The following is a 27,204-nucleotide window of genomic DNA, read 5'->3' on the forward strand; positions in this document are numbered from 1 at the left end:
GTGTAACATTGCTAAATTTTCCTACTTTCCATGTACGAAGAACAGAACAAAGCACCACTGAAAGGAAATGTATAAAGCAGTTGACAGCACAGGGAAGCTTCATCTAGAAACAGGTTCATTCATAGAGGACTGATTGTCAGTGTCAGGGCTTCTGAGTGCCTATAACTGCCATAGAGTTCAGTTAGGGCTGTGGGTGCTCAACTGCTCTTAAATATATATTTAAAAAAAAATCAGACCCACAGAAACCTTTTGCGCCCCCCCCTCCCCTTTTTTTAAAAGGTAGTCTTAGATCTTCATTCTGTAGTTAAGAAGCTCATCTATGCTAAGGGTCTGGAAGCAGTTGAGGACGTAGTCAAGAAATTGTGTTGGGAAGGGGTAGAGAGATGGTGTTTCCATGCATTTTAGTTAGTTTCTGAGTCTCACCAAATCAGTTCCACATAGATGATGCTGTAAAACCCCTACTCCATGATGGTTAAGTGACTTCACAGAAGTAATGTTCCTTAAGGTCAACAGTGAAGTTCACTGCTCTGTTCATCTTCCTAGCTGCTAAGAATGTTATGCGACTGTTACACAATAGTACGAAGAGCCTTAAGTACAGCTCTTGAAAGCTCTGGGTCATTTTGTGAGGGCCAAGGGGATCAGTACATTCTACATAGACACTTACGCTACTGCTTTGATAGCTGAGCAGCTGCTCAAAAATGCAGAGACCACACACAACTGCAGTTGTAATATAAATACACCTTTTTTAATTAAAAACAACCCCTCACAAATTACCAAGCTGAAAGGAGTTTTGTAGAGAAAAATGTAGGAATTGTACTGGAGTATGGAGGGCTAAGTAAGCATTAGAGAAACCAACAACAACAACAACAAAAATCAGATGTAAACACACTGTTTATTACTTATGTATATAGAATAAATGTTAACATAAAGGTATATACTAAAATGTCAACATAGCAAGAAGGGAACATGACCAGTTATGTTTTAAACAAGGCTCAGTGTCTGAAGTAATTTTATTATAAAGTCTTCTCTAAAGAGGAGTGTTTAAATTGTGGCTTCCAAAATGTTGGAACATTCCTTGCCCTTCTCCTTCCCTCCCCCAGTAGTAGTGCTGACCAGGCCTGAGCGAAGCAACAGATACTCAGCTTACAATACTTTTGTTATCGTGAAAGGAGATACATCGGACATATTAAAATAGAGAGATTACAGAAAGAGCAGCGAAGGCTAGATTCTGTTCTCACTGAAGTCAGCAGGTCAAATTGATCAGACATAAATCAGTACTATAACCTAGGATGAGTTTGGCCCCATGAGAATTTTGCCACTGACATCAGTGGGAGCAGGATTCAACCTTTGCCTCTAACTGAGGATCCAGGGCTAAAATATTAAAACCTGGTTTTAGTTGTTTTCTGGAGCTGGTGAAAAAAGTGGAAACACACACACACACAGATCTTCGCATTCTCCCCACATTTGTTTTTTGCTCAGATGTCATTGAAAATTTGCTGAAATTTGAAAAGTTTCAGCCAACAATATAGCTGGTCAAAAAACTGGAAAGACATTCATGAAAATCCTTCCCTGCATCAAACTGTAAACAAATATTACAGGACTGTATCTACAAGGTGTGTGTTCTTCCATTAAATTATTTTTTCTGGCCCTCAGCTGTTCCTTCTCACAGCCTCTCTCTCCTCTAAGAAGAGCATATTCCAAAAACATTCTCCTTCAAATCCAAATATGCAAACCCATCGTGTGTGAGTGGATTTGAAGTTAACCAATAAGGTAAACTCATTTTGTCTATCTTTTTAGAGTACGCAGACAGTGTCTGTGCACTCTGTATAGGTAGCGAATAAGGAATTGGTAAGGGATGAGTGATCGTGTAAATACTTATTTACAGATTTATTTTTTAACAATCCAATAGTTGCAGGTGCGCAAAAAGGTTTGTGGGTTTTAGATGTCTGTATATTATACATGCAGCTTATTTATCAAATTAAAGCCCAGAGTGAAAATTCTTCTTCTTCTTCTTAATAAACAGCTATGTGAAGATATGGAATGAAAAGAAGCTAGATTTAACTATTGTGTGGCCACGGTGGCACCACAAAAAAAAAAAAAATCATTGGTGCCATTTGTACCGAAGATGTACCTCAAAATTGTTACTCTTCAGATTCTTAGAGCTGTATTAAAATTTACTCACTTTCGGCCTACCGCTTAAATAAAACTTGAGTCCTACGGTGTGCTGTGTTCTAATGAACATTTTATAAGCACTTCTAGATCAGTAAATATTTGCCTGTTCCACAGTACAGGTTAGTCTGGCTTTCAAAAAATGTAAGTAAACACTACAACATCATTGATTAGATAGGAAGTGGTTTATGTTATAAAAAATACAAATGGAGAAATTTATCCACAAATACTGGCCCCAATCCCAGGCCTTGCTCTGGCCACTTTTCACCATTTCACCAGCACAAAGCAGCCCTAAAGGAAACAGATCCAGCCCCTGCAGTACCTCACCTGCATAGGGAGATCTTTGGGTGGCACAGAGTAGCCATAGTAACTCTTACAGCACTATTCCACTCCCTGTGTCAGAATAGCAGTGGCAGCTGGGAGGAAAGAGGGTCCATGCCCCACCGCTATCCCTGGTTGTTTTAATGGCCCTTTGTGGCTGCTGCCAGCTGGCACAGGGTAGAGTAGTCTTTGAGCTCTGACTGCTGCGTGGGGTGACCCCAGGATCCCCGTGTGTTCCCCACTCCTTAGCTGTGCTAAGTGCTCCAAGGACGCAGCTGAGGCTCTACCCCATGAAGTTTGCTCATTTGTAGAGATGTTCATTTCATTCTGTTCAAAGGGAGTCAACACTCATGTGACCCCTTGATCTTAATGAAGGGGCCCCACTAATGTCAACGTGAGCCTGCCCAACTAAAGGTCTCACATGTAGACCCATAACAGAGAACAATGGGGAAAAATCAGAATCAAGTTTCTGCTTTCAGAGACTGGATACCAACATTGTTACAGACTGCAAGGAAAAAAAAAAATGTTTGTTGCCTCTTTTACTTAAAAAAGTAAAAAAATGTGGCCTAAAAGGGGTTTGTTCATTTTTTAAATTCTGCTGCTTTTGTGTTGTTTTTAAAATATCAGTAATATCAGGTCTTCATTTCCCTGATTTTGTGAAAGTCTCAGGAGGATGGGAACCTTCTCAAGCCTTAATGGAAGTGTTGTGATGTTGCATCTTTTCTACTGTTTAATCAGGAGTTACTGACAAAAAGTTTCACTTGCTTGATATCAAAAATATAATCCTGCCAGTTCTCCAGTCATCTATCGACACTTCCAGGGAAGATGAGAACTGGGTTTCTATTGTTACTAAAAAGTTCAGAGGAATCCTTTTGGGAAAAGCCCAAAGCAAAACCAAAACTACACCCAAACCCCCTTTCCAGCCTTCTATAAAGAAGTTTAAAATGCACGAGGGCATGAGCTCAATTCCACACACTCCCTTTTAAAATATGCTTTAAATGTACATGAACACTATATTATAGAATCCTTCTTGGAAAAACTACAGCAACAACTGTTCACTTCTCAAGGTGGTGTTTTACTTCAGCATACAGTTTCACTAATTCCCACTTGTTATCATACCAGTATTTTGCCAGCAGTACTCTGTGAAAGCTCTGATCCCTTTTCCTTTTGGCTTTTTCCAGTTAACAATATGTGATGCAAGCCCAGACTCCATTCAAGTAGGCAGTATTTTCCCTTTTCTTATCTGTATTAGTTCATTTTAAGAGTGCAGGAGTTTCTTGTAGTAAGTCCATATCAGTACTGAATTCATCTGACATCTTCAGGATGGATTTACGTTATGCCATTTAATGACAACCTTTTCGGGGTTTGTGATTGTATCTCTCCACTGATCTGCAGCTTCACTATTACTGCTATTAGAGCTTAGCCAGACCTGTGGTAAGAAAAGAAAAGAAAAGAAAAGAAAAGAAAAAACAACACACCACAGCTGAGTTGTCATACAGATCACATTACTGGCAGCCTCAGCCCAACCGCCTCAGCATTGCTGATAATATGCTAGCTTTCATTTAATGCATGCACAATAACTCGTCAGAAGCAGAGTATAATAAAAATCTGTCATAGTTAGTATGGTCTGGCCCTGGGAGCACAGGGTGTTAAAATACTGAGTTCAATTTCTGCCTCGGACAGTGACTAGGAGTTTGGTGGACTCATCATAGGCAACAACATACATATCTCCACTTTGCATCATACAGCCAGTTGAGCATCATTTGCCATCTCCGAGTTCCATGGCTGCTGCAAGTCAACACTCAGGGGGAGTCTCAGAACCCATTAGGACTGGGAATGGCTCTACAGAACTTGCACAATACATTTACATTCACAATTATAAAAACAGATATGGCCTAACTGTGCACTCCATTGAACTTAATGGATTTCTTGCCCAAATGACTAGGTGGGTGAGGTAATCTCTTTTATGGGACCAACTTCTGGTGGTGAAAGACTAAGAGACAAGCTTTCAAGCTACACAGAGCTCTTCTTCAGATCTTGGAAAGAAACTCAACGAGTCTCAACTAAAGGCAAGGTGGAACAGATTGTTTAGCATAAGTGGTTAACACACAGTCTAAAAGACCATTCCAGGTGAAGTGGCCAAAACAACACATGAAGGAATGTGCCCATACCATGTATAATCACGAGAGAAAAATCAGTTTGTCAGCAGTGTTCAAGTAATAGACAGCAGATACAAAATGAAGTGCAGAGCAAAGGAGGAAGTTTCTGTCTAATCATCTCTCTCCCACATACCCCCCCCCCTCCATTAACAAAAGTTATTGGGATAAACAGAACTCTATCAATATTTATGAAGGCTTTTCCTTCTTTTCTCTGTGCTTCAGAGGACTATCTTTCTAATACAAATCCCAATGATTAAAATGTGATTTTTTTGGTCAAAATACACTATGCATGCCCAATGTTGGCTCTCAGGGTAGTCAGTGGGAATTTTGCCAGCCAGAGGACTGAAGGATTGGATCCCTTGTATACATAAGATCACTAAATAAACTCCTTTATGCATTAAAATGATCATGCTTATGATCAAAGACATACCTACAAACAGCACAGTCTAAGCTTTAAGTTGTCTTCTAAGAATGTCATCCAATTAAATATCACAGTCTCTTAAAGAATGAAATTTCTGGACGTGGCTATATTCTTCTTTTTCCAGCTCTGCAGCCAAGTGCTCGCAGTACATTTTTCCTATGGCCATGTTTTGAGTCTGCCTGTTTCAGCCTAAACAAGCCTTTCCAAATCAGCTCTAAAGAGCAGAGGTAGTGCACTTCCCCCCCTCCCCTCAAAAACAAGATTTATTATTAAAAGCACAAATCAAGATGAAGTGACGAAGCTTGATAACTGCAGCATCATGCACATGTTATTATTTAACCCAAATTAAAATAGCTAGAAAGCACATGCCTATTTTTTTCCTTTTGTAATATAGTTTTACTAACAGGATCACAATGAGATCCAGTACACATGTGGAATGCTGCTCTGTCCAGCATGGGGAAGCTCACCTTACAATCACTCATGCTAGAATATGACTTCCATAGCACTTACAGCTCTCCAGTAACTGTGCACGTTTAAAATGTCATAAGCCGAAGGTATACTGATACAATGGTAAGTTACATGTTTACTGTGATTAAGAGCATAGGACCTCAGTGGGATGTGAACATTATAAAGGTGGCGAGGCTCTCAAAAAAACCCAGACATTTTGGGGTTCTAAAATTTAGGTGCATGTGTTATTTAATGGCTCTCAGAGAGACAACTACCACTACCTAGCATTGAGGGCTCTGGAACAGATCAGACAGCACTGATAGTGGGTTATCAAGACTGACCTGTGATCCACGAGAGAAAGAAAGGAGGACAGAAGAGACAGGAAGTTGGGAGGGGAGATTTTAAAAAGCCAAACTAAAAACTCTTAGTTACTAAAATAATTGTGGCCACACGGTACCTTCAGGAAGGTGCAATGGAAACCACCAACTTTACCATAAAGAAAATATTGCATTCCCCTCAAGCATTTTATTTAACAGAAAAACAAATATCATTACGAGGTTCAAGATAACAACAGAACTGTGATTAGGTCTTGTGTACTCAGAACTGAGCTAGTTTCAACATCCATTGCAATAGATTCCTGAGTTTCCTGCTTCCCTTTCAGGGACTTGAAAGGGAAGCAAAGGTAACATTTAAATGTTTAATAGTAGGGGACGAGAGGGAAGGCAGTCATTTAAGCTCTTGACATTTCCTTCTCTGCATACTTGCGTAAGCACTGCAAGCTGATACACCCTCTTTTTCTAGAGGCTATTCAGAGCCGCAGTGCTCCTGTGAATGCCGGATTTGCTTTACTTTAGAAAGTCTAAGCTATTGTCTACTCTACCAACCTTACAGTGGCACAGCTACGCTGCTGTAAGGTCTCCCATGTAGATGCTCTATGCCAGTGGGAGAGAGCTCTCCCATGAACATAATTAAACCACCCTAAACGAGCGACGGTAGCTACGTTGGTAGGAGAGCGTCTCCAGCCGACATAGCGCTGACCACACCAGCCCCTTTGTCAGTGAAACTTTTGTGGGTTACGAGGGCCCCCACACCAACAAAAGAGGTAGTGTAGACAAAGCCTTAGTCGGTTAGGTATTCGGCAAGGAGGAGTTTATCTGCATGTATGTGAGTGAGAGAGAAAGAGGTATTTCACATGGTGGGACTCTGGGGGAAGAAAAATCAATGAGCCCAATCCTGTGAGGTACAAAGTGTCTTCTGAGGGGCAATGAGCACCCTCAACTACAACTGCATGGGCACTGTAGGAGCACAGCACCACTCAGGAAATGCTCAGGAAATGTAGGACAGGGCCCAAAGCTGCTACTGGCTGTTTAATCTCTGAATGTCGACCATTTTGTTCAATACATAATTTAGCTAAGCAGTGATCCTGACAAGTAAATTTTTAAACCTCTAGATTTCGTGCTAGTTACCGGGGGTGGGGGAGTGGGGGGCAGAGAATAAAAACCAACCTGTCCCAGGAAGTGTTTTCTTCTCACTGAGGTCCTGCTGTAGAGTTTGATGAGAAAATTAATTCCTTGTTCATTCGGGCTAACTGGAAAAGTCATCGTTTCTCCCCACTTCACTCGTCCATTGGTGGGTTTCAATAGACGAGTCTTTTTCTTATAAATCAATCCTTCTGTACTAAACATTGAAACCTTCACAATGAAATCTAGGATAAAGGAAAAATGTGAGACACACAAAGGGGTTAGTCCACTAAAACCTGACAAGATCCAAGTGTGTAGTTTATAGTCTAATAATTACCTAAAAGCTGGGCCAAATGTGTTCATATTTACTTAACCATCGCAAGAACCATACAATAGCTTTCATTAAAATCACACATGCCTAATATATTCAACAACATTGAACTGATTAACACAGCATCCAAATGGCAAGGGCAGGCTAATGCTCTTGCATGTCCGAAATAATATTAGGACAAAAGAAAAACCCCAAACACACAAACACAGCATCAAACCAAACAACAAATTTAATCTAGTTTGACATCTATGGAAACGAATCTTGGCAATGGAAATCTACTGTGCTATGTAGTATTAGCTCGAGGTTTGTGTGGAATGCTATGAATTGCCAAGTCATTCAAGCAGTACTCTACCTGTTACAAATGCTTCTAGACAGGAGGTATGAGACAGCTGATGTACTTACTTAAAGAGAGCGGTGTGGATGAGCTTGGGAGGCTTTGGGCTTCAAGAATCTGTAACTGAATCCTGTTGTTTATTGCTTGAAAACAGGTTCCTATTTGAAGTTCTGCATTGCATACCTATAAAAAGAAGAATGTTGCTTTAATATCTGGATTAAGTTGCATATAAACTCATAAGTAAATGCATGTGTTTTATGTGGATATTGAAATAGAAACCAGATTTATTCCACAAGCACCCAAAACGTTCTTTGGTGACCCTTTCCTCATGCATTTCTGTATACTGAGGTATAGACAGAAAAATATCACTTTATTCCATAAATACCCTGACACTTACCCAATGTGTTTATGGATGACCAGAGGCTTTGGGGTTTTACTATGTAGAATTTATTTCTTCCATGAACAAACAGTGTAAATGTAATAAGATCTCGGAGTTTAACGAACACTACACAAATGAAATGCTCAGGACAAACTTTAAGACTTGTTGGAGTATCTTAGGAAGCTCTATAAAAATAATGCTTATGATTATACATTGTTTGCAGTATCTCTCTCCCTATTTTGAATTATTAGGCTGGAACTTCATGAACACAGTTTGGAAGCTGCCACAGAATTGCTCCTGAAATACAAACCTCAGGAGTTGGCTCTTTGTGGGGCTGCTTGTGTTTAAGAGTTCATCTGACTTCTACCACTAATTTTTTAATGCTCTCTGATGTCACTCACACACAGAGGATTATCGATTCATGTGAAGAATGAGGAGCATTTATGGTTATTCAATAATGATATCTACACAGGGCAAGTACCATTTACATTGGAACATTACAGATTTATTCAGATGCAGTTTGCTTCCAAATTCATTAATTCAAATTTGATTTATAGAAAACATTAGCATCTGGGCACATTTTCACGTCAAACATATTTAGGGGGGAAAATCCCACAATGAAAATTAAGATGATCCTGCTGTTATGACACAGAGTTCTGTAAGAACTGCCATACTGTGGGTTTCAGAGTAGCAGCCATGTTAGTCTGTATCTGCAAAAAGAACAGGCGTACTTGTGGCACCTTAGAGACTAACAAATTTATTTGAGCATAAGCTTTCGTGGGCTACAGCCCACCTCATCAGATACGTAGAATGGAACATATAGTAAGAATACATATATTTTATACACACACACACACACCCACACACACACCATGAAAAGGTTTGAATAGAGACTGGGAATAGCTGGGTCATTACACATTGAATCTATTTCCCCATGTTAAGTATCCTCACACCTTCTTGTCAACTGTCTAACTGGGCCATCTTGACCATCACTACAAAAGTTTTTTTCTCCTGCTGATAATAGCTCATCTTAATTAGCCTCTTACTCCACCTTTTCATGGCGCGCGTGTGTGTGTGTGTGTGTGTGTGTGTGTTCGTTCACATATATTCTTACTATACATTCCATTCTATGCATCCAATGAAATGGGCTCTAGCCCACAAAAGCTTATAATAAATAAATGTGTTAGTCTCGAAGGTGCCACAAGTACTCCCATACTGTGGGTGTGACACTGCACTGGGCTTGGGAATAACAAGTAAACAAACCCTTTATTGCATTTCTCAAAAGATCGCTTTACTGTAGTTTCTGATTTAGTTGGTCCTATAAATTAACCCAGGTTTTATTATTCTTTCCTGTAACACTTAACAACCACCTGCTGTTTATTGCTAAGTTAACTGCCTGAATTATTCTATTCAAGCTGCATGCTCTGGAGCAAACACATTTACATGGTAAAAATATCAATAAAGAGCAAGTAATGCTACTTAGTACTTTTAATCCATAAGAATTCAGGCCCTGTCTACTTTGTGTGAACAATAAAGATCTGAGGGATGAGAATTTGTCATTGGTCAAAAATTTCCCCAGTTGCCACAGTGTGTGTTGTTCTGTGTAACACCTGGTTGCAGCCCTTCACCTCAGAAGCAGCTGAGTTTCAGGAGCTTAGTTATAAAAAGTGTACAGTTGTAAAGTCTTTTGGAATGAAATACAAAGTGAAGGAAGATATTAATTATAACACTCATATTTCTAGAATTAGCCTTATACTTGTGATTTTACTTTTCTTCCCATTAATTTTCAGCTCTCTTTCTAGTGTATGTGATAACACTAGCTACCATGGTATATGGTGTGTAACTGGTGATCAGTCAGTCACTTACTGAAACTTTGGAAGCAGGCATTATATCCAGCCAATGATCTGATTCCTGTGAATTGAGCTCTCGTAGTGGCAGGGCACACTCTCCAATTGTTTTCTTCCGGGGAGTCTGAGTTTGGATTTTAAACACTAGTCTTACAGTCTGCAGAATTTGCAATTTGATAGTAAACACAAAGGTTTCCATGAATTCAATGTTCTAGAAGAAAGGACACATATGTAATAGAACAGTACAATCAAAACAATAAAGAGCCCTATACAGCATGAAACCCAGGAAAAAAAAATTCTGAGTCCTACAAAAGGTGTAATTGGAGATATTCTTAGGCTGTGTCTATTACCTAAAGAGATGTTCTTTTATAGCTAGATAACTAACATGGACTACCTATCTCGTGTAAAATCCTAATGGAGACAACGCTCTGGATTTTTTACTGCAGTGTAACTAGGCAAGGTCAACTGCACATGAGAGACCAATCGTGTGATACACTGCAGTAAAAATTACATGCACCAAGTCTCACTGTAAAATTCTAGGAGACAATTAAAACTCCTTGGTTATCTCATCATAAAAAACACACCTTTTTTGGCAGTGAAGACAGAGCCTTACAAAGTTCTCAGTGAGGACATTCTCTGCCTGGTGCTGATTGGCTGTTTGCGCTAATCCCTCCCACCCCATCTCTCTCATTCTTTTCACTTCAGCCTCACTCAACCTGCCCTCCACACTCCCCTCTCTGCCCCACCTGTCTTTACCATCTCCGATGACTTTCTATATAGCTAATCCCCTCCTTACCAAGCCCCCAAAAGGAATTCAACAACAAAAGCAAACAAAGACATTGTGGCACCAACATGGATGTTTACAAACTATTCCTCTGCTTGTATGTTACACCTCTGACTCCTTCCAGGTGTCTGACCTCTCTTTTAGACTATGAATCCTTCAGGACAGGGACTACCTACTACTCTGCCTATCCAGTGCCCAGCACAGTGGGGTCCCATTCTCAGTTGGCCTCTAGATGGTACCACAACATATCATTATGCTCTCACAGAAGTCAGTAGGAGTTTGGGGATTGGCTTCCACAAAGTAGGCCCCTAACTTTAGGATTTCTAACCCCTTTGCACAAGCAAGGTGAGAGAAAGACAGGCCTAAATTCATGTAACCCTAAAAGAGAAAAGGAACCCTCCTGACAGGTTGAAGTGGACGCTCGGTCATTAATCAGCCAGTAGGACTTGAGAAATGCAGAGTAAAATTTAAGGCACCAAATGATACAGTCCCCAATTCATATTTGTACAAAGAAGCAGGGAGAAGGGAACTCAGAAAAAGGGTTAAATTGCACATTTCTCCAGAAGGGTTGGGATGATCTAGATGTGTTGGGTAACATTTCAAACTATGCCACTTTCTCCCTTCATGCCCAATTTTAATAATCAAATGTCACCAAAGATAATCATGGTGAGAGAGGCAACCTTTTGAGCTTACACAGAGCTCTTCTTCAGGTCTGGGGAAAGTTCTCAGAGTGTCACAGCTACATATAAGGTGGACCAGATTGTTTAACATAAGTAGTTAACACATATTTCAAGGGACCATTCCAGGTGAAGTAGCCCATTTAGGGCACCAAATGATACAGTCCCCAATTCAAGGCACCAAATGATGACACCTCCAATCATAAGGGAAAAAGGAAGGGGGTGGGAAAGAACCTGGCGTAGGGGGAGTTGCTAGCGGATTATAAGTTGTTGTAATAAGCCCTAAATCCAGTCTCTCTGTTCAGTTCATGATTTTTAGTGTCTAGCAGAGTTATGAATTTAAGTTCCATGGCTTGTCTTTTGAAAGTGGCGTGCAGGTTTCCTTTGAGCTTGTCTCTCTCACCAACAGAATTTGGTCCAATAAAATACTCCTGGGAGAATTCTGTGCCAAACAATTAAAAATTCTGCTCACAATATTTTAAAATTCTGCACATTTCATTTCTCAAACTAATGCAAAATAATCACGCCAGTTTCAATCATTTTGGTAATTTATTTAAACTACAATACAATGGATGGAGAATGGGAGGAAATCTCCAACCCCCCTTTGCCTACTAGTAATGTAGCTAGGTTTGCCCCTTTACTTCTAAGCATTAGTCAACAAATATATGCAGCCACATGCTCAGTGTTACTTCACAGGCAACTGAAGAGCAAGTGAGGGCTAGGAAATGAAACAATTTATATGGGCTACTGACCATCTCCAGAAAGGTCAGCAGCAAACAGTTCATGGAGCACATTTTGATAGGAAATTTTTTCAGTACAAAAATTTAGACCAATTCTAGTCACTAAAGCACCATAAGCATTTATAAGGCCACACTATCCTTTACAATAAGGCTCCTTTACACTACTGTGGCAATGTAAAGGAGCCTTAAAACTTTTACATCTGTTTTATACTCTGGGGGGAATTCACCAAGACAGGCTGCTACATTCTGCTCTGCCTGAGGGGATAGAGCCTGCCCCATGCCTACATCCCCCACGCCTACCCCTCCCCTCAGAGTGTGCTGCAATAGCAAGTGAGAGGGACAGAATGTCTGTCTCTCTCTCTCTCACACACACACACCCCTGCCTGCTCTGCCTGCCTCTGCCTCCCCCGGTTGTGGTTTACATCTCTACTGGCTGCTCTGGGTGCCTGAACCGATGTGCCTGCACTGCCGGGGAAGGGTGCATGACTACTGTTGTGGCTGCCCTTTCCTTTCCCGTCGGGGTCATTTTTCTGCGTGGAAACAAAGAAATCTGCAGATAACATGAATTCTGCTTGTGTGCAGTGGCACAGAATTCTCCCAGGAGTAAATAAAAGCTATTACCTCACCCACCTTCTCTCTCTCTCTCTAATATCCTAGGACTGATACAACTATGACAACACTGCCTACAAAGATAATCATGTCTTGCCCCTTCGCTTCCCCCCCCCAATACTAGTTCATATTTTCCAAAGTGTACTGTTAATTGTCACACTTCGGGCCAAATTCTTGTTCTTTGTACAGAGGCAGAGTTAACAGGTTTGCATAGGGACCTGTGCAGAGATAGGGGTGAACTGAAACCTCCACTTTGCTCCCCAAGCCAGAGCCAACATGAGGAGAATCATGAGAGCCATGTACACACTCCAAGGTAGTGTCTTAGCTAGCGGATATATGTAACAACTACACCCATTGGCCACGTGCCTACACTTCTCCTGACCTCTCTTCTGAACTGCTGCAGAGAAAGGCACTTCAGATTAGTGTTCTATGGTTTAGTCCCCTGTCACTCGAACTCCATCTCCACGTTCGGAGCAGGAACAGGACCACAACAATTCTGCTGTTTTTGAGCATTTTCTACACCTGCAAAATGCGGGTGGATGAAGAAGAGGAATGGTGAGAGAAACAAGATTTTCCCCTTTTTAACCTCTTAGAAGCCTATAAATGATAATGTCCTGACACTAAACAATTCTTATGGAAAACATGGTGCAAAGAAAATGAATGAAGTAGAAACAGGATCAAAATAATTTACATTTGCTGGGAAAAAAAAAATATTGATGTTTTTCTGCCACCACTTACATTGGAACCTTCTTTGGCTGAAGATTTGAACTGCACTGGCTTAGGCAGCATCAGAATTCCTTTGACAGAAATATAAGGATTTTCTCCACAACTAGAAGGCCAGCTCAGATCTTTGCACTACAGCATTGAAAACAAAGTCACTTTAGACAGCAAAAGCCCCTTGCTTTAGGCTAACACAGAAGCACACATTCTTGTTTACTGTATGGCGTAAGGAAAAAGCTTCAGGATATATTTTTAAGGTAAATCAGAGCAAGTGTGATGTCCATGTTGCTTTAGAGTTTAATTTTTGAAGTATTTGATAATCAATTTCTGCAGCAAGGTAGAATAGCTATCCAGGAAACTTTAGTGAATTAATGATATGACATTACAATAGTAATCAGTCAGGAAAATGCCCTTAAGGCAGTGTGTATTGTTCCATGCAAAGTTGCAGGGTCCCTGGCTATTCAAAATTCCACTACCATAACATCATTCACAGTTCATGGAATTGTATAAACACTTGCTGCACATGCAAATAGAAAAGCCACAAGAAGTTACATCCCATAATATACCGGTGTTGTAGTTTTGCCACTGAAGTATTGGCAGAATTAAACATTGCTTCACTGCATCTTATTTCAAGAGCAAAGCAATCACATAGGGCCTGATTCTGCCACTCTTGCACAGTACCTTACTCCACAAGCAGTCATACTATCCAGAATGACAAACCATGGCTAAGGCTACGTTTTAGATACAGGGATTTTTAGTAAAAGTCATGGGACAGGTCATGGGCAGTAAACAAAAATTCATGGCCCATGATCTGTCCATGACTTGTTATATACCTCTGACTAAATCTTGGGGGGTGGGGGCAGGGATGCCATGGGTGCTCGGGATGGGGGCAGCCCATAGCCCGGGACCCCCTGCTGGTGCTGGGGTGGGGTAGACAGGCTCTCTACCCGGCTCCTTGCAGCTCCTCAGAAGCGGCAACGTGTCCCTCCCTCAGCTCCTAGCTCTGTGCCCTGCTCCCACCCCAAGCGCTGGCTCAGCAGCTCCCATTGGCTGGGAAATGGAGTCACACCAGCCACTGCAGAAGTCACGGATGTCTGGGAAAGTCATGGAATCTGACTTCCATGACCTCCGTGACAAACTCACGGCCTTTACCATGGCAGAAAGAAATTCATTAGTGATTAAAACAGTAAGAATCCAGGAGGAGATGACATCTTGAAAGAAGCAAGGAAAGGTGTATCACATTTAGGCCAAACTGAGGGTATATTTTGATATTTCAGTTCTGAGATAGTTTTACAGAAGCAAAAGAGTCCAATCTAGCTGGGAGAACGGATGCCACAGATTACTAAGTACAATAAAGTCTCCATTTGAGTCAGTTATACAAGCCCAGCAATATTCTCTTACATGCAAGATTGTGATCCAGATCTGTTCTGCAGAAGGAATATAACACAGTTTCACATTCATTCTTCCAAAGTCTCGTTCGTCACCTGATAAAGTAATGGTATCTGGGGAAAAAGCCAACCAATCTTTTTAAAAGCCTTGCAGTATCTTCCAGCCCATTCTGAAAAGCAGGGATGCTGTTCAGTTTTGTGACCCGCATATTTTAAAACTCTCAAACTGAGTTTGAAATATCTCAGCACAGATTTTAAGGCCAGGAGGGACCAACAGATCTTCAATTTGACCCCTTGTATATTACAGGGCATTAAATGTCACCCATTTGCCCTGTATTCAGCCTAATAATGTATATTTGATTAAAACATATCCTCCAGAAATGCAACTAGTATTGATTTGAAGCCATCAAGAGACAGAGACTCCACCACTTATCTTGGTAGTCTGTTCCAGTGGTTAATCATCTTCACTGTTAATTCTGTGCCTTATTTCTAATTTGAATTGGTCTGGCTTCTGCTTTCAGCCATTTGTTCTTGTTATGCCTTTTTCTGCTCGACTAAAGAGACATTTACTAGCTGGTATTTTCTCCCCATGAATGTACTTTATACATAAAGGCTAAGATTTTGTCTCACATATTTTTAGTGAAAAAGTCATGGACAGGTCACGGGTAATAAAGACAAATTCATGGGAGCCCATGACCTGTTGGTGACTTTTACTAAAAATATCTGCGAAAAAATGGGGAGGGAGAAGGTTCCTGCACCCATCGCTACTGAGGCTCCCCACTGCCTGTGGTGGCCAGGGAGCTGCAGGGGAGTCACCCCAGCTGACAGCTCCAGCCCTACCACCCCAAGACTGCAGTCATGGAGGTCTCTGGAAGTAACGGATTCTGTGACTTCCGCAACCTCTGTGACAAAATTGCAGCCTTACTTATACACTGTAATTAAGTCACCTCTCAATCTTTTACATAAACTAAACAAATTGGGCTCTAAGTATCTTACTACAAAGGCATTTTCTCCAATCCTCAAATCATTTCTGTGGCTCTTTTCTGCACCCTCTCCAGGTTTTCACCATCCTTTTTAAAAATGTTTACACCAGAACTGTATAGAGTATTCCACTATCAGTTTCAACAATAATAGTGGTATTGGATTGCGAGTTTCTCCATTAGAAGAGGAGGAGAAAGGACCAGAGCTATTACCATGATACTTCCCTTTCCCCCTACCCTCAACAGAGTTGACTAATATCCTAATTAACCGGCGAGATAACTCAGGGTGGGATTTTCCAGAGCACTAAAACTTGTGCTCCTATCGGTAGATCTATACTGTAGATCACAGGGTGCGACTACAGCTTGAGCTGACATACCCGAGTTAGCTTTAATCTAGCTAGCTCAGATCCTGGAGCAGTGAAGCTGTGGCAACACATGCTTCAGCAGGGGCTGTACAAGCACGCCTGGACCTCTGGGTGATTACTCACAGGGCTAGCCCATGCTGAAGCTTGTGCTGCCACAGCTTTGCCAATTTAGCTAGCTTTAATCACACACAGTGCAATTACAGCATCTCCATACCTTGGATCACTAAGGTGCTCTTAAAAATCCCATGTTCAATCTCTTTCAATAGGAAAGTTGCAGATGGAGGACTGAGTAAAGTAGGCATCTTACACTTCAAGTTACAAACTACCCACCAATTGTTTTGCTCCTCGATACCACTCCATAAAAATCACTGTCTGCAGTAATACAGTAATATTTTAGATATCACTGTGTAAAGGAAACTATTCCATTGCTGGTTACAAAACAAACAATTATTACCCAGGCTCCTGTTACTGCCTTGCGAATCCTTCTTCGAGGAGGTACTACTGGGTACACTGGAGACTGAATCATATCTCTGCAAAGAAAATGCCTCTTTAGTGGTGAGTGTGACAAAGAGCCCAGCAAGTTCTGATCATAAAAGATGGGACACACTGATAACTGGGAGGATGTAAATTGAAGTTCTCTCATTCGTTACTAACCCCTTGAAGCTGGTAGTGCGGAATTCCTTGGAGGTGGGATTTAAACATAAAATGCATTCACAGTTGGCATTGATTTTTTTCCCCTACTGATGCATGAAGGTTTTTTCCCCATTCGCATAAATGGGAATTAGTAAGATCTTTATTTCCTGCTGCACCAATGGAAAACTAACTCCTTACATCACCCCACTGTCCAGTTTTATACTTGTGCAAGACAGGGAACCACAGCTGCTTATACCTAGAATCATAGAATATCAGGGTTGGAAGGGACCTCAGGAGGTAATCTAGTCCAACCCCCTGCTCAAAGCAGGACCAATCCCCAACTAAATCATCCCAGCCTGACCTTAAAAACCTCTAAGGAAGGAGAATCCACCACCTCCCTATGTAACGCATTCCAGTGCTTCACCACCCTCCTAGCGAAAAAGTTTTTCGTAATATCCAACCTAAATCTCCCCTACTGCAACTTGAGACCATTGCTTCTTGTTCTGTCATCTGCCACCACTGAGAACAGCCTAGATTTATCTCTTTGGAACCCCATTTAAGGTAGTTGAAAGCCGCTCTCAAATCCCCCCTCATTCTTCTCTTCTGCAGAAGAAATAATTCCAGTTCCCTCAGCTTCTCCTCAAATCATGTGCTCCAGCCCCCTAATCATTTTTGTTGCCCTCCGCTGGACTCTTTCCAATTTTTCCACATTCTTCTTGTAGCATGGGGCCCAAAACTGGACACAGTACTCCAGATGAGGCCTCACCAATGCCGAATAGAGGGGAATGATCATATCCCTCGATCTGCTGGCAATGCTCCTACTTATACAGCCCAAAATGCTGTTTGCCTTCTTGGCAACAAGGGCACGCCGTTGACTCATATCCAGCTTCTCGTCTGATAACCAACTGACTCAAGTTTCCCCAACTATACTGTGGGGAGAGAAGGGAGGGATTAGGAAAAAACCTAGTGAAATTATTTACTATTTTGAACTTTTTCCTCAAGCTCTTCTACTGCACATCAAAATGGCCCTTAAAATGTTTACTCTTGAACTGTGATGGTATCAGGCACAGGTACACAAAAGAAAATGAGTGCTGCGTATAGCCTAAGTTATTAAAAGAACTCACCTGGATGACACGATGGGGTGGATTTGTGAGATCAAACAGGGAATGGCTTAAACCAGGTGATCCAGGAAGTGTGCTACTCCTTAAATCACAAACTGAAACAGAAAGGGACAAACATATTCACTTTGAACAGCAGGAATAACATTAACATTTTTATTGGCAGGAAAAGAAAAGAGGAGAAAGTAGTTCTTAGTAAATGCCAGATTCAAAGCCAAGTTAATCAGATGTTTGTCCATCCCTAAACTTGCTTCTTTCACCCAGTCTTGAGCCAAACAATTACGGGTTTGAAAACACTCGTAACAATTTAGGTGCATGTGGATGTTCTGCATAGTAGAGCGCGCACACTCCAGAGCCAATCCCAAATCACTGCAATTTTTAATATATTAACTACAGGGTTACACATTGTAACTGCAAAGGGCATGAAAAATAACTTTCATAGTGATATTAATTACAGCATAAAATACACTTTGCTACAAAACAAAGTCTAGGTTAGTGACAGCTCATGCCTGGAGCGGGAAAAAAAAACGTGTCTGTGGCTTTTGCTGAACAAGTTAATATAACCCTTAAGAGATAGTTCATTAAAAGTGCCTAGGGGGTGGGAGGAATCATGAAAAATTGCAATGATGTTTCCATTTTGAAAAGTTAAGACCCAGCTCCCTTTCATTTTTAAAGATCAGCATTTTTACCAAAAAGGGGTACTGAAAATGGAGTTTTGACTGAAAGAGTCAGTGATTTATGAATTTTGTTTTGGGGAGGAAAAAAGAGCCCATTGCTGGATGAGAAAGCTTTTCATTTGAAAAAACGATGCCCAGCTCTATTTATAACTTAAGAATAAATCACTAAGAAAGAGACATAAGGAAATGAGAATTTCCAGAAGTTTTTTCAGCTTTTATTTTACTATTAAATTCAAGAAGCCATTAGGTGCTCTGCAAATCCAGTCAGGCTACATGCACAAGTGTCATAGTTCACACTGTAAGCAATAAGGAAGTGCAAGAGTTAAGGTTTCAGCAGCAAAGTTGACTCTGCTGCATTGCACACATCCTGCAAATTTTAAAAGATCACACAGCAATATACAGAACTACATATATAACCAGAAAAAGGGAAATGATAGATGCCTTAGAAATACCTATGTGCCAAATACCAAACTGACTTCCCCTTCTGCCTCCTTATTTCTTCATGCACTTCTCTCTTCTCCTTAATGGCAGGAAGTAGCATTGCTTATGGAATGCCTTAGCAAAGAGATGGGTCTTATCTTTAGATCTGGTCACGGTTGGGGTTCAGGCTGACCTCATTAGTTAAGGTTTTCCACAACAAGGGTCTCATCACCAAGAATGCTTTGTCTTCTGCACCCAGGAGTCTTATCTTATCCTTGGCTGTGCTTGCTGCAGTGTCCCTGTAGATCATAATTGTGTTGCTGGGTCACAGATGGGAAACTGGTCTCAACTGTCCAGTTCCTAGTGCGTTTTGTAGATTAGAACTAGGACTATAAAGTCAGTCTGGAGGCCATACTGGCACAGAGAACCAGTGACGTAATTTATCATCAACCTTTCTCGCTAAATGGGCAGACTGCTTCATAGTGCAGTTTTCATGTTGCATCTACATTTAACTTCAGGTAGATCAAGTTGCAATAGTTTAACTGGGAGGTGACAAAAAAGAAGTGTATTATATCACAATAGCAAGGTCCTCATTTGAGAGGAAGAGCAGAGTCTCCTGGCTAGCTGGAGATGGTTGAAGACAGTACTCATCACTGTTGGCATCCTTTTTTGTCCAGAAGCCATGCAGAGAGGCTGTGCACCAGCCAAATACCCCAACATTGATAACAGAAAATACACCTTAACATGCGTGAGTTACTGTCACTGTTTTTCAGAAGCTTTTCAACTCCATCCCAATATCAGTGTTCAAGAGGCCTGCAAATACCTCTAACTCCACCAGGTTGACTAATCTCCGATTTTAAACCTACTAGAAGGCCACTTGTCACGCTGCACTGGTTTCCTTACTGCTTGGTCTGTATTTTCCAATATTTCAAGAGATTTCCATTATTCACAGTTCAAAAGGAGGAAGCAATGAAAATCTGGATGTTGTCGATTTCAGTTGCCTCCTCACTACCTCCGAATGGAAATAATCAGTTTTGCTTAGTATGAGCTGTCATGACAGAGTAATGCTCTTCCTGAGAGGGAGAAAGAGAAGCAAAAAGGAAAAAAATAGTTCTGACTTGGCTTGAAGGAGGGAGGGGAAAGCAATAACAGTATTCGGATACATTTTAGTGAAGATCTGTCAGTCTGGGATCACTTCCAAATTATCTTTCTTTGTTTCAAAGAGAGAGACAGGACTTCTGGTCTGTTTATAAAATTTTACACAGAAATACTGTGTTACAGAAACAAGCAAGCCCTTGAAACACAGTTTTGATGTAATGGAAGCAAATGAGCTGAGGCAAGCCCATAACTTGATTCAATAAAAAGTGAAAATATAATTTACTGAAATATAATCCATATGCAAAACCGAGAGGGAAACTATTGGGAAACTGTTATCCAGCTGTTTACTCTTCTAGCTAAAGAAAAGGATTACAAATCAGTTGGACGTTTTGAAGATGGCATATTTACAGTATATTTCTTGGACAGATGGTTGACATCTTTCAGATGAATAGACTGACAAAAGAGTGGCTTTTTCCAAAACCAAAAATGTTCACAAACAATTGGTAACCACAATTTAAAATTTCGTGAAATTTCATTTTATAAAAAACAAAATTTTGATTAACCCATTTTTTAAAACTGTTTATTTTGAACCCTATGAAGTGAAAAATTTCAAAAATAATTTTTCCCTTCTACACTTTTTAAATAAGCTCTAGTTTTAAGTTCACAAGCATGCAACACAGTGGCACTTCTAGGTGCTGCAGCACAGCAGGCTTAGGAGAGTGCCAGCTAGATTTTGAAAGAGGTGGCAGAAACCTTGCAAGGGAAAAATGTATATAAAGTCATTAATACTGCAGTTCTCCTGTTACATCTACATATAACTTCAGGTAGATTGTGTTGAAATAGTTTAATTGGGAGGCGACAAAGTGTGATATCACAATAGCAAGGTCCTCATTTGAGAAGAAGAGCAGAGAGTCTCCTGGTTAGCTGGAAATGGTTAAAGACAGTACTCATCACTGTTGGCATCTTTTTATTGGGACAACTTCTGTTAGTGAAAAAAGATAAGTTTTCAGGCTTACATAGAGCTCTTCTTCAGCTCTGTGTAAGCTCAAAAGCTTGTCTCTTTCACCAACAGAAGTTGCTCCAATAATAAATAGTCTCAACTCTTTCACTTAAGTGTCTCGTGAACAATAGTACTTGCTCTCAGGTTTATTAATATTAAAAATCAAGTGTCAAATATTTTCTTAGTGTGTACCAAAGATTGTATATGAGGTGTTTTAGGCCATGAAGAGGCAAGAAGCAGAGTAGTTGGGAACAAGAAGGAGGAACCAGTACTGGATGACCAGCTAGTTCTGGGACCAACAGATCACGGTTTGAGAATTGCTGTATTCAGACATACCTTCCATATTCCCAATGTGCGCGCTCTCCTGCATTTAAACCTTCTGGTCAGAAAGGAGAGAGAACAGGATGAGTTCTTACCCGATCCGTATAATCTCACATCTGATTTTTCTGGGAAGCGCCTAGTCATATCCGGTGAAATATGCTGCTGCCTATAGAATGGATTATACACCACATCACCATGGGGTCCTTGCTGGTATATATTGGAAATTTCTGCTTTCCTGTCACCAACAAAAGCTCTGGCAGATCCTGTGAAACACAACATAAACCACATGTAAGAGTCTTAGCAGTTAATGAACATATTGCCATGGTTCATGAAGCAAGCAACATGTCTTTCAGGCAAAGGATACTTTGCTACCTGCTTAGGAAAAACTAACAGGTTATGTCAGATTTCAGCACTCTTAGGAATTACTGGCACAAATTTGAAACTGTACATTGAGAAGTCATGCACACACACCCCTTGGAGTTCCTTAATATAAACCTAACCTGATTTATACATAGATAGTTCCAAAGACTGAGAGCAAGTCAAACATTCAAAGGAAACTGGGTCATGTGTGCAGAGAACCTGTGCTTCCACGTTGGTTCTAACCCAGTGGGGTGTCCCACTTTGCTATAGTAGCCCCAGAACCTTCAGGAGGGTCTAGGAAGGAGAGAGAATATAGCCTGTGGCTTTGTATACTCTTTGCTTAATTTCCATAGGATACCTATCAGTACAGAGAAGTAAAACGGACTTGCCCAAGATCACTCGCTTGTTGGCTGAATCAGGAATAGACCATAGAATGCCTGTCTCCCAGCTGCAAGCTGAGTCCATTAGACCTACTTTTCTTTCCTCTCCTTCTAATGAGTTCAGGCAACATATTAAGGTCTTGGTAAACAGAACAGTAAAAAAAGATTGACATCATTTCATTTTATTTATCAAAGCCCCCCATCCATTCCTCTAGGTGGTGGTGTCAGAATGAATAAAAAACAGAGAATAAACTAAAAGAATCATATGTAACAAAGAGATGATCATTCAGGAATTCAAGTGTGATGGAAGCAGTAACACAAGAAAGTTAAGTTAGTTCAGAGCATTCAGCCATTTAGATGAATATTAACATATGCGGTCAGAAACTGATATTTCCTTTCGCTAGCTTAGCTTCTCATGTAAGACCATGAGAAACAAACTGTTGCAAGCCTTGCAAAGAAAATTTGCCAAAGCATAATAGAAAATGGTGTTGCATTAAAAGCAGAGTTTGGACTGTTATGGCTGTTTACCAAGAGTCTGAAAATCAGGTAGAATCAGAGAATATCAAGGTTGGAAGGGTCCTCAGGAGGTCATCTAGTCCAACCCCCTGCTCAAAGCAGGGTTAATCCTCAACTAAATCAAATGGTACTCTAATGGTTCTCTTTAACATGCTAGTGCTTTAGTTAGTATTACATTATAGTGAAGAAGGAATTGTAGCACATTTCTCTAAATTCAATAAATCTTCCAAAAAAAGTAGTTTGCCTTTAACACAAATAGCTTTCACAACTCTTAAAAGCTATTTGTCCTTTCCAAATATAAATATACAGTTTTACTGCTAAAAATTAACATAATCGTTTCAGAAAGACACAGCTTCTTATTTGCTGTAAGAATTATACTTAAGCTTAAATTAAATGCTTACTCATGAGGCATATTTGTGAAGAGACACTTTTCTTATCATGAGCTCTCCAGAAAACAATGATCCAAGACTCCAATGAACAAAAGTACCGCTTAATAAACCACTTTTTAAAACCGGGCAGAACAGCAAGCGGGTGGCAAGCAGGAAGTCACATGATAGTAGCATGATGTATAGTAAAAAGTCTAAATGTCTATACTTTTGCAAAAGCACTATGCTTACAAAATAAGGAATTTAGGACAACCCCATGCAGTATCTTTGGGGACCACTGTATTAAATTTATGAATGGTTTATGTAGGATTGTGTTCTACTCCAATGGTGAGCAAACTTTCCCTTATCGTTAACAGAATCTGTCCATGGCACGCCTCCATTACCGCACAGCCAAGGCTTCCTCAGCAGCCAGGCTGCACTCCTAGGGCAGGACCAATATCTGCCCCTTCTCCCTCGGGTTTCCAGAGTGGGGGCGGGGGGGGGGGGAAGGTGCATGTGACGGTCTCTGGGGGTGGAGCCAGCGCTGGGCACGGAGGCTGACAGGAGCAGAAATCGGTGCAGCCCACGGATCCACAGGCTAGGTGGCCCCCTGCAGTCAGTCAGGGTGGAGATGGCACTCCCTCCCTGTCTCTGGTGGGGGATGGTTCAGGCCCTGCCACATGGGTCTGGCACGAGCTGCTTGGTGCCGCCACTGGCCCCCCCGGATGTTCCTTCATGCCCCACAGTTTGCGCACCACTGTTCTACTTCATGGGGGAGGGTTAGCACAGCTCCTCCAAGTTCCCGGGGCGAGGGCGTGATTAAGGTAAGTTGCCAAGACTGAACAGTACCAGAGAGGTACTCCCCGACATGTGGTTTACATATATTCACTCAAACTGGGTTCTCCAGCAACTAGGAGATAAGAATTGTGCTTTTGGTATAAAAAGCTGAATTTTAACAGACTTTCTGATCCAGCAAATGGATGTGAGCTTTCTTCCAATTCTGATGAAAGGTTGGAAGGCCATTCACCTACTGAACTCTCCACATGGAAGATGGGTGATTCCTGGCACGTTTAGTAGGTATATAGGACATTTTATGGTTTTCTCTGTGCGCTTTTGTCATTAAAATAAATGTGCTTGCTTTGGAGAGCTGTGTGGTAACTTGTAAATGCTGGCACACACTGATCATTGCTTGGAGAGAAAGCCACTGAGTCACTACTGCTGCCGGTGAGAGTCTCAGCACCCCATTCCTTACATGGGAAGTTTGGCTGGTGTGGATGTCTTCAGCCTTTTCTGGTCTCCAAGACCTTACAGAACTGCCTTTTCACACTGCTTTTTTGCAGGTAACTCGTTTTCCTCCAGGTGTCCTTCTCTACTCTGAGTGAAACTTGAGACTTGGGGGCTTTGTTGATTGATGTCAACTTTGAACATTTCTCATCTTGCAGAATGAGTGGGTTCCATACTGTGAAAGTCTTCCTCAAAGCAGCTCTTGTGGAGGGCAAGAGAGCAGTGACTGAGGAAAAAGACAGGAGACTGGGCTTCTGGAGAAATTCTTAATCTCAGAATCTGCCATGAATATTTACAGAAGGGGCATTCAGCATCTTTGGTTTCCCCAAGATGTAACAATGGCTGAACAGCAGTTTCTGGGACCTATATATTAACTATTACCTAATTTCTAGATGCATGGATTTTTACTAAGAATATGAAAAAAGCCAAAATAAAACACCAAATCCTCATTTTGCTATAGTGCCAGGATAAAATTAGTTTAAACATTAGAAACAGAGTGTCTAAAACCAGAATTCCTGGACCAACCTTCAAATTTTGGTTAGGCAGGGAGGTTGGGAAGCATTGGAATCCAAACCAGCATCTGGAGCAGAGGTGGACAAACTATGGCCCATGGGCAACATCCAGCCCACGGGAGTGTCCTGCCCGGCCCCTGAGCTCCCGGTCCTGGAGGCTAGCCCCTGGCCCCTCCCCAGCTGTCCCCCCTTCCCCACAGCCTCAGCTTGCCATGACGTCAGCACTCTGGCCTGCTGCTCCTCCTGGGTGGCGTGGCTGGCTCTGGCGGCGGGGAGTGGGGGGTAGATAAGGAGCAGGGGGTCCCGGGGGACAGTCAGGGGACAAGGAGCAGGGCGGTTGGATAGGTGTGGGAGTGGATAGGGGTCGGGGCAATCAGGGGACTGGGAGCAGAGGGGGTTGGATAGGGGGTGCAGTCCCGGGGGCAGTTAGGGGTGAGGGATCCCAGGAGGGGGCGATCAGGGGACAAGGAGCAGGTGGGGTTGGATATGTTGGGGGCTCAGAGGGGGGGCAGGAAGGGGGCAGATAGGGGCCAGGCTATTCAGGGAGGCACAGCCTTCCCTACCCGGCCCTCCATACAGTTTCACAACCCCGATGTGGCCCTCGGGCCAAAAAGTTTGCCCACCCCGATCTAGAGACTGGTCCGATTTACATCGCTTGGGCAAAGACCTAATTAAAGTATCTAATGAAATGCTGCCATTTTTCTGCTGGGTTTTTTTGGCGCTATTTCACCATTATGATTTTTAAATTTACCTTGAATTCCCCCAACGTGTGACGAACTGCCAAGGTTCTTGGGTTGTATGTAAGCTAGTTTAAGCTGAGGGAGCACAAATGGGACCTCCCTGCCATCCGATGGCAGTTTCGCAAGGAGATAATCCTCGGAACAGCCAACTTGACGCTTCACTGACACAGAAGACAATGGAGGTTTCTCCACAATGCTTTGCCTGTTTTTGGCTGCAGCTTCAGATTCCTTCTCCATGGAAACTGTTAAAAAAAATAAAGTGCATTCAGTCTGAAGAGATTTTTGTGTTTAACAGGATCAAGGATTCACAGGGTTTCCTTACGGTCATTGCATATAGGAGCAGCACTGGAAAGTTTACTGATTCTGGAAGCATTTGTACTGGCCCAAAATGTGTTGCCACCCAGACTTTATTGTAATAAGCACCTTGCTTTCACTTCAGCTCTTACAAGACTTCACCACACAGTGTATCATGATCCAGCAGGAAAAGTGATTAATACACTATACCAATTGAAAGCTGTGATTACAAGCTTGCAGAAAGTAAAGCACTGCATTCTAGCCTGTTATTTGAGAGGTAAGACCTTTACATGACCCTTGGTGTAACAATGGTTTTGGTTTTTGCTAGTATTCCAGGGCCAAATACAACATGCTGCAGACTTCGTACAACTGTCTTTTTTCCGTCCCTGATTAATAATGTTAATCAGCATATGCTAATGTTCAAATCGAGGCTATAGTTTGGATGCTGTAAAATAATTCAAGTTAATCCAAAAGAAGTGGATGATTTAGCATTTTATCCCCAGGAAGTATTAATGAAGCTTCAATTTCAAAACTATTAACAGGCATGTTTATTATTATGGTGTGGAACTCACAGTCATTCTTTTCCTTCTCCATGTAGAAACACCCTTTGCAGCAGTTCTTTAGGCATTCTTTTGCCATAGCTTCTAATATTTCAAACTTAAGTGAAACACAAACAAGGCTCCAGTGCAGAAGTCAACCCTGAAAACATACACAACATGAGAGTAGCAGAAATTAAAATGCAACACCATTATTTTATAAATACTGTCACATCACATCCCGAAGCCAACACCATTGACTTAAATGGGAGCAAGAGCAGCACCATTAGGTTTATCTTATTTTAACTAGTTTCTCTTATACATAAAGCATGGAGGTGGAGAAAAATATCATAAGATTTGGTGTTTCTAAGGCTGGGACACTGACGATAAACAAAATGGTTCTTTTCAAGAGTGCTAATTCTCTCCTCACACTCATATCAGCCACTAAGCTCCACAGAGTTTATTAGCATTAGTCAAGTCAGTTACAAGATGTTTCTTTTTATTCAACTTCCTTTGTTCACATAGTCCTTTCATTGTCTAATATTTTCACACAACTTTACATTACTCAGTGTAAATTCCATGCTTTACATATTAACATGCGATATTTATGCATGATACCAAAATTAGTTTTTCCATGGAACTACTGCTTTCTCAGGTTGTTTATGTATTGAATGGAAGACCCATTTCATATACAACTGTGTCCTTCACACATACAGAAGAGTGGAAATTGCTGACAGCTTCTAGGAAACTAAGTGGAGAGGAATAAAAGCAAACCTATAACAGTCGGTTAACATTAAAAGTACTTTATGACAGTAATAA

At 41.3% G+C, this 27,204-nt stretch overlaps 1 protein-coding gene across 2 annotated transcripts; it reads right to left on the reverse strand.

Annotated features, from left to right (window-relative positions):
• Positions 1-3,808: 3,808 nt before the first annotated feature.
• On the reverse strand, positions 3,809-26,488 carry TC2N (tandem C2 domains, nuclear). 2 transcript variants are annotated; one of them, XM_077820402.1, is made up of 11 exons: positions 26,422-26,488; positions 25,567-25,797; positions 21,494-21,661; positions 17,889-17,980; positions 16,586-16,661; positions 14,800-14,900; positions 13,417-13,533; positions 9,888-10,079; positions 7,711-7,825; positions 7,023-7,222; positions 3,809-3,919 (listed from the first exon to the last, which is right to left on the reverse strand). In XM_077820402.1, the coding sequence occupies exons 1-11, from the start codon at positions 26,486-26,488 to the stop codon at positions 3,809-3,811; spliced, it is 1,470 nt and encodes a 489-aa protein (XP_077676528.1). The 2 variants fall into 2 exon arrangements, with proteins under 2 accessions (XP_077676528.1, XP_077676529.1); XM_077820403.1 differs by lacking the exon at positions 9,888-10,079.
• Between the last annotated feature and the right edge of the window lie 716 nt (positions 26,489-27,204).

This window comes from Eretmochelys imbricata, chromosome 6, assembly GCF_965152235.1.
Source record: "Eretmochelys imbricata isolate rEreImb1 chromosome 6, rEreImb1.hap1, whole genome shotgun sequence".
NCBI lineage: Eukaryota > Metazoa > Chordata > Testudines > Cheloniidae > Eretmochelys > Eretmochelys imbricata.

Excerpts from the sequence above, each read along its gene's own strand:
- TC2N (XM_077820402.1), bottom strand. The coding sequence starts at position 26,488 with ATGGCAAAAGAATGCCTAAAGAACTGCTGCAAAGGGTGTTTCTACATG. Across the intron at positions 21,662-25,566 it reads ACACGTTGGGGGAATTCAAG|GATCTGCCAGAGCTTTTGTT; the intron begins GTAAATTTAAAA and ends TGTGTTTCACAG. Across the intron at positions 10,080-13,416 it reads CAGCCAAAGAAGGTTCCAAT|AACATTGAATTCATGGAAAC; the intron begins GTAAGTGGTGGC and ends CCTTTCTTCTAG.